An 8249-nucleotide genomic window follows, 5' to 3' on the forward strand; every position below is an offset into this window, starting at 1 on the left:
AAATTGCTTAACATCTCTGAGCCTCAATATCTTCCTTAGCAAATAGGAATAGCAATAGGATTTGCCTCTTAAGGCTTTGTATTAAGTGAGATAAGCAAGCAAGCTACCTAGTATATTATCTGTTTCCTTCCACTCGCCTCCAAGACCACAACAAATACCTGTCACCAAATCAACCTGTCCCAAGTGTTGGTAGTGAAATGTTGTGGTGGAGGAAGATCTCTGGTTTAGGAATGCCCTGCCCATTCCTTTTGTTTCCCCCCCTAGATGTCCCACCGACTCTTCCTGTAGTTTACAGTGTGTCAAAGTCCCATATAAATTTGGTGTGAGGTTCAAATCACTTTATGCCCCACCCCCAGGGCTTCCCACTTTTAGTTAGTTTCAGATGTTCTCGATAAATATCAGTAGGGAGGGGCTGTGGAGGGGTCCATGATGACACTGGGTCCCCTTAGGGTAGGTGGTGCTCTGTGCTGGGAGACTAGGGGCACCAATCTCATATTTGCTAAGTCATAATTTATCTAAAATATCCTTTATCCTCACTTTAAAGTAATTTTGGGGAGGGAGACTCAGAGTTAAATGGGTTTTTCCATTTTTAAGTGGACTTTTTGAGTATCCACACCTTAACTGACATTTGCTTAGCTGACCCACCCCTAATTGGAGCATTCTTTTCATAGTTCTATACCCTTGGCTTTTGGGGAGGCAGAGGGAAGGGAGAAAAACAAAGCCATTGGGTCCCAAAGACAAACAAGCGCTGCCCACTGACTTTCTCCCCAGTCATTCATTACAGTGCTGGATTACCAAGTTCATGAACATCATGAGCTCGGTTTCCTTAGCTGTAAAGTGAAAGTAATGGGTTACACAGATGTTGGAAGGATTACATGTGATACTGTGTTTTTTTAAAGGGGCTTTAAATGCTATTGAGTGTCATTATTCCCCAGGGCCAGCTCACAAACCCACTGAGGAAGAATCCAGCTCTGGGGGCTTCCACAATTTCCTCATAAGGAGCTATTTTCAGTTTCCTTAGATCTTTTGCTTGCTGCCCAAAGGGAGGAGGGCTTGCAGCTGTTAATCAGGTGACCTTCTTTCTTTGCAAGGGACCCTATGTGACAAGGGGTGTGGCCACAACATCAACCAGTCTGGTGACAGCCTCATAGGTAGGATTGGGGTCAGACTGTCACACAGCCCTGCTCCAAAGGCTTAAGGGACGGCCAGAGGCCACCGTGCTCAGAAATAAAGAATTCCAGCAACTCCCTGAAGTTTGGGGGCCCCCAGTTCACATGTAGGGGGAAATATGAAAACTTCCATCTTTATGTTTTAACATAAAATTGATGGTAAATGAAGGAGACATGGGGAGTTCTTCAATGGGTATAGAGTTTTGGTTTTGCCAGAGAGGAGGGTTTCTGGAGCTTGGTTGCACAGTGGTATGTAGGTACTTAATACTAGTGAACTATAACACATAAAAAATGGTTAAGATGGTTGATGTGATGTTATATATATTTTACCACACCTACAACTTTTTAAAAATAAAATTTAAAAGTAATTGACTCTCAAGTAAAAATTTAAAATATTTTCCAAATTATTTCTGTTATAGTTTTGATTTCTTCTTTAAGGGTAACGTTGGAAAATAATTTTAAAAAATAATTGAAGTGTTTTGAATGTTATGTTCATTGTTAATGGTATTAAACTGGGAGCCATGCTATGCTCATAATTTAGAAATATTTTAAGGTTTGTACTGTAACATATGAACAATTTTTAACAGTCCCTGTGGACATTTGGATGTATAATTGACCCTTGAAAACATGGGTTTGAATGCATGGGTCCACTACATGTGGATTTTTTTCTATAAATACAAGACAGTACTGTAAATGTATTTTCTCTTCTCAATGATATCCTTAATATTTTCTCCTTTATTGTAGGAATACAGTATATAAGGGAAATAACACACAAAACGTGTTATTTGACTATTTATGTTATTGGTAAGGCTTCTGTCAACAGTAGGCTATTAGTAATTCAGTTTGGGGGAAGTTAAAAGTTACATGCAGATTTTTGACTGGAGGTCAGACCCCTTTCCCCTGCATTGTTCAAGAGTCAACTGTAATGTGTATTTCCCTTTGCTAAGGTTCATAGTTTGAACTACAGCGATTAACTAAAGGCATTTGAATAAAGGATTATGCTGAGGTACTATTTAGTATACACTAGGACTGTCTTGTGGTGCCATCACATGTCACCAACTGCTCAGTAGGACCCTGGGGAAGTGGGGCCCTCCATGTTCACAGAGCATAGACACTGGTTCCCTTTCTCTTTATTCCCTTGAAGCTGATTGCAATGAATTGCCAATTTAAGAGGATGCAGGTAAATGATCCTTTTATTATCTAGTTTTAACTAGACTAGCCTTCACTAAATGGACAAGTGGTTTTAAAAGATTCCTGAAAAAAAATATCTAGCAGATTAAAAAATATGAATAATTTCAGCTCAGATAGATAAGAAGCAAATGGCAGAGCTGATACTTCTTCATTATAAGCTCTTTTTTCGTCATGTGACAAAGTAAAACTGTGATCTAATTAGATCTGGGAATCGGCTAAAAAGAATTTCAGAATACAGGGCACCTGGGTGGCTCAGTGGGTTAGACCTCTGCCTTCAGCTAAGGTCATGATTTCAGGGTCCTGGGACTGAGCCCCTCATTAGGCTTTCTCCTCAGCGGGGACCCTGCTTCCTCCTCTCTCCCTGCTTGCCTCTCTGCCTACTTGTGATCTCTGTTTGTCAAATAAATAAATAAATAATATATATTTTAAAAAGTAAAAAATAAAAAATAAAAAAATTCCAGAATACTATCTAGAAGATTATTTGAAATATGGACTGAATACCCACTCTGGCAAGTGATGAACCTCACCCTTGAGATGTTAATGATTACAATTCATGTGTGTAATTTATAAATAAATTAATGTATATAAATTTAGGAGTAAATGTGAATAATAATTTTAGTAATAGGGATGGGAGATCAAAAACCTTTGGAAACCACAGAACTAGCCTGAAATTTCTGTGACACTTTTGAAACAATATCCCAAGTCAGAAGGAATTAAGATAAAGTCTTTTTAAGAAAGTAGCACTTCCCTAACAGACAAATCCCCTAAATTCCTGGATTTGGAGTCCTGCAAAGGTCTACTCTGCCAGGACTGTGTTCTTAAGAAATTTGAAATTTCCTCAAACTTTTCCTCTACTAAGAGCTGCTGTCCAAAAAATCCATTATTAGGGGAAAGAAGTAATTTATCCATTGCACTAAGAAATGCAATATTTATGGTCTAGCTGTATTTAAGAACAGGTGCTATTCTCAATTACTGTACCTGCTTTTCTTCTCTGCATTTCTTCAGGGTTTTCATCAGATTGGTATGTTCCTCCTCTCTTCTTTCCATCATGGTTTTCATCTGCTTCATACCAATCAAAGCCTTCTTCACCTCTTCCTCCACATCTATGTCTCCAGCCTCAGAAAAACCTAAAAGATACATTGTAGTTTTTTCCTTTGAGATCTGATTAGATTACAATGTATCAGAGTTACAATGAATTCACCAACTTTTCACTGTCAGACTTTTACCACATCAGACTCTGAAAGCAGATGACAACAAATCAGCTGTCAGCTGCCACATGGACACAGCTGCCACATAGAGGATACCTTCTAGTCCTTGCTTCTGAACTAGATGAGTCAGAGTTCACTTAACCTCATTCTTGTCATTTTCCTCAGGGCCTTTTTCCATGTATCCTTTTTTTTTTCCCTTTCACTTAAAACTCAAGTGTGTTATATTAGAAAAATATTGAAATCTTCTTCACAGACTATTTATATTAAATGCCCAACTGGGAACCTCAAACACAGTGAACAATTTCCCGTTCTTTCAGCTTTAATTGCCTCTCCAGGAGGCATCAAACCTAGAAAGTATCTCGTATAATGCAAGGTTCTTTAATAACCTACTGGACTTCTCTTATACAACTTTAATAAGCCTGTAGTGGGCATGAAGTTCATTATCATCCTCTCTTTGCAGTAGTCAATGTGGCTTCCAAAGGAGCTTATGCTTGCTTCCAAATTTAATATTACACATCCCTAAAGCGACATTTTAACTAATATATTTTTCTAAGTGTTCAGTACTCAAAACATGTACTATCAAGCAAAGGTCACAAGTTAAGGAGCATAGACCAACTAGATTCGATGTCATTATAACCCGTTCTTCCACTATGTCAAGAATAACTACACAGATTACTTTAATTGTTTAAATTTTTCAAGTGCTAGAAAAGAATTTCACTGCTCATTAAAACTGTGCTTAGAGGACACCAAACATCTGGACGATACCAAGAAATGCAGTCCAAAAGTTGGCAAGTTTTATCTGTATGATAGCAAACATCTGGATATGTGAACCTTCTCAGATACTCGACTGGAATTTTCTATTTTTATTCCAGATGTTTGGCGTCATGTCTACTTGGTTTAAGTGCCTAGAGAACCTCTCACTGTCAAATAAGAAGGCCGAAATGAACACGGTTATCTCTCAACTGTAAATCACTGCAAATGCCAGCAGGACATGCAAACAGGCAAACAGGACACAGCACAGATAAAGAAACCAAACTTACCCTTCAGGTTTCCGTGGGTATCGGTTTTGTCCTTCCAAGTAGGCGCACAGTGACAATCTTTCAACCATAGCAGATACACAATAAACACCAAGAGTGATGGCTTCATGTTCCTGCTGTTACTGCAAAGGAAAAATAAACCTGTACCAAATGCCTTCAATTAGGTTCGTTTTCGCCAGCATCAATTGAAAACACATGGTGATCCAAAGCATTTTTCTGTCAATTTTTCTTTATGACTTTAGACAAGTTATGCTAATATGCCCGAGACATAAGGAGACTTGGAATATAAATTTTAAAAAAGATAACCCAAGTCCCTATTTTGTTTACATTTTTTCTGACAGCTAAATAAGATCATCATCTGAAGTATTTGAACTTCAAGATAATGAATAGTATGAATCACAGCCCCATAGAATTCATACCTCATTTTATGTTCTTGTCAATAGTAAACATCCTGAAGCACAGAATTAGTTAAAATTCTGAGTTCAAGCAAGTTTTTACCTAGGTAAAAATAGCCTGACAGATTTTTCCCATATGTCTTATAAAACCATCAAGATATATAAATAGTGCACAATTAAATTTTTTCTTCTCAGATAATGAATTTCCTTTTAAATTCAATTTGATGTGCTTTTTAAATAAACATTCCAAATATAAATGTATGCTTTAAAAAAAAAATCTCCTCAAGCCCCCCAAAACTCCCACAAATGTATACTTTAATGAAGTTAAATATATAAAATAAATTAGTTATTAACTTCTCCCAAAGGGATATTTATCTGCATTTTGTATATTTGTTATTTTGGAACAAAATTTTTGCTATTTAATCAATATTTGGATTATCTTTTTAATAAAATAATACCAATACTAGTAGCTACAAAGTTATCACATTTTACATAAATCTAGATCTATCATTTGAACTAAGTCTTCTCTTTCTGTTAAGATCCTGTTTATAAAATGAAGCCTGTTAATATATTTACCACTAACTTTGCAGTATCTCTCCAGTGAGGTTGCCACCAGCTTCTGAAAGGTCCTTCACTTTTCTCTGATTTAATTTTGATCCGTGTCAGGGATTTAGCCTTGTTCTATTAATTTGATGACACAGTTCTTAATCCTATTTACCTAACATTTTGAGATTAAGAGTATGGTTTAAAATTTGGTAGGATTTAGATAGAAACACTAGAGGGCGGGCTGTGCACGTGATCAGGAACAATGACCCTGAGTTACTTCATTTTACACAATTTTTTTTTTTAATTTAAAGTATAGTTGACATACAATATTACATTAGTTTTCAGGTAAACAGCATAGTGGTTTGACATTTATACACCTTATGAAATGATCATCATGATAAGTCTAGTTACCATACATCTGTCACCATACGAAGTAATTGTAATATTATTGACTATATTACCTATACTATAATAAATACAAATGTAAATAATGCTGCAATAAACATAGGGGTGCATATATCTTCTTGAATTAGTGTTCTCATTTTCTTCAGATCAATACCTAGAAGTGGAATTACTGAATCATATGGCAGTTTTTAATTTTTTGAGGAACTTCCATGCTGTTTTCCACAGCAACCGCACCAATTTATATTCCCACCAACAGTGCTTGAGGGTTCCTTTTTCTTCCCATCCTTGCCAACACTTGTTATTTCTTTTTGATACTAGCCATTCTGATGGGTATGAGGTGACATCCCATTGGGGTTTTGATTTGCATTTCCCTGATGATTAGTTATTTGAGCATCTTCTCATGTTTCTGTTGACCATCTGCATGTCTTCTTTGAAAAAATGTTTATTCAGGCCTCTGCTCATTTTTTAATCAGACTGTGGGGTTTTGGGTATTAAGTTGTATGAGTTCTTTGCACATTTTGGATATTAACCCTTATCGAATATATCATTTGCAAATATCTTCTTCCATTCAGTAGGTTCCCTTTTAGTTTTTTTTTTTTTTGATAGCTCCTTTGTTGTGCAAAACCTTTTTAGTTTGATGTAGTCTCTCTTGTTTGATTTTGCTTGTTGCCCTTTGCCTGAGGGGATAGATCCAAAAAAATACTGTTATGACCAATGTCCAGGAATTTACAAACTCTCTTTTCTTTTAGGAGTTTTATGGTTTTGGGTCTTACATTTAGGTCTTTAATACATTTTGAGTTTATTTTTGTGTATAGTGAAAGGAAGTGGTCTGGTTTCATTCTTTTGCATTTAGCTGTCTAGTTTATCCAACACCATTTGTTGAAGACATTGTTTTTTCCCCATTGAATTTTCTTGCCTCCTTTGTTGTAGATTAATTGACCATATACTTATTTCTTGGCTCTGTATTCATTTCCATTGATATATATCTGTTTTTGTGCTAATACCACACTGTTGTTTTTTTTTTTTTTTTTTTTAAGATTTTACTTATTTATTTGACAGAGAGAGATCACAAGTGGGCAGAGAGGCAGGCAGAGAGAGAGGGAGAAGCAGGATCCCCACTGAGCAGGAAGCCCAATTCGGGGCTTGATCCCCGACACTGAGACCATGACCTGATCTGAAGGCAAAGGTTCAACCCACTTAGCCACCCAGGCGCCCCAATACCACACTGTTTTGATTACCTTAGCTTCATAGTATAGCTTGAAATCAACCAAGCTGATACCTCCAGCTTTGTTCTTCTTTTTCAAGATTGCTTTGGCTATTCAGCGTCTTTGTGGTTCCATTCAGGATCATTTGTAGGATTATTTGTTCTAGTTCTGTGAGAAATGCTATTGGTGTTTTTGTAGGAATTGTATTGGAACTGTAGATTGCTTTGGGTAGTATGGACATTTTAACCGTATTAATTCTTCCAGCCCATGAGCATGGTATATTTATTTATGTCATCTTCAATTTCTTTCATCAATGCCTTATAGTTTTCAGAGAACATGTCTTTCACCCCTCTGGTTTTATTTCTATGTATTTGGTTCTTTTTGATGCACATGTAAATGAGATTTTCTGAATTTCTCTTTCTGCTAGTTCATTATCAATGCATAGAAATGCAGTAGATTGTTGTATATTGGTTTTGTATCCTGTAACTTTACTGAATTCATTTATTCTGGTAGTTTTTGGTAGAGTCTTTGGGTTTTCTATATATAGTATCATGTCATCTTTAAATAGTGACAGTTTTATTTCTTCCTTACTAATTTTTTTTTTCTTGTCTGATTGCTGTGGCCAGGATTTCTTTCTAGGTCTACGTGGAATAAAAGTGGCAAAAGTGGGCATCCTTGTCTTGTTCCTGATCTTAGAGGGGAAAGCTTTCAGCTTTTCACCATTGAGATTTTACTTACATGTGGAATCCAAAAACAAAACAAAACAAATGAACAAAAAAACAAAAAAACAGTCTCTTAAATACAGAGAACAAACTGGTGGTTGCCAGAAGGGAGGTGGCTGGGGAGATGGGAGGAATAGGTGAATGGGATTAAGAGTACCAACTTCCACTTATAAAATATATAAGTCATGGAGATTAAAAGTACAGCATAAGGAATTATAGTCAATACTATTGTAATAACATTCGAGACATATGGTGACCATGATAAGTGGTGAGTGTGAGTATTGTAAAGATTTGTCAAATCACCATGTTGTACAGATGAAACTAATATAGCTCTATATGTCAAGTAAACTTCAGTAACAAATTAAAAAAAA

The 8249-nt window shown here is 36.3% G+C and overlaps 1 protein-coding gene across 1 annotated transcript in view; it reads right to left on the minus strand.

Moving 5' to 3' along the window:
- Positions 1-4721, minus strand: part of CLUL1 (clusterin like 1) — a 28189-nt gene extending 23468 nt beyond the window's left edge. Inside the window, exons 1-2 of the mRNA XM_013051267.2 lie at positions 4609-4721; positions 3339-3487 (exon numbers count right to left, since the gene is read on the minus strand). Of these exons, the coding sequence (XP_012906721.1) occupies positions 3339-3487; positions 4609-4714 (255 nt within the window). The 5' untranslated portion in view covers positions 4715-4721. The remainder of the gene's footprint in view (positions 1-3338; positions 3488-4608) is intronic.
- Positions 4722-8249: the final 3528 nt, after the last annotated feature.

This window comes from Mustela putorius, unplaced genomic scaffold (assembly GCF_011764305.1).
Source record: "Mustela putorius furo isolate JIRA1106 unplaced genomic scaffold, ASM1176430v1.1 tig00003858_pilon_pilon_pilon, whole genome shotgun sequence".
Lineage (NCBI taxonomy): Eukaryota > Metazoa > Chordata > Mammalia > Carnivora > Mustelidae > Mustela > Mustela putorius.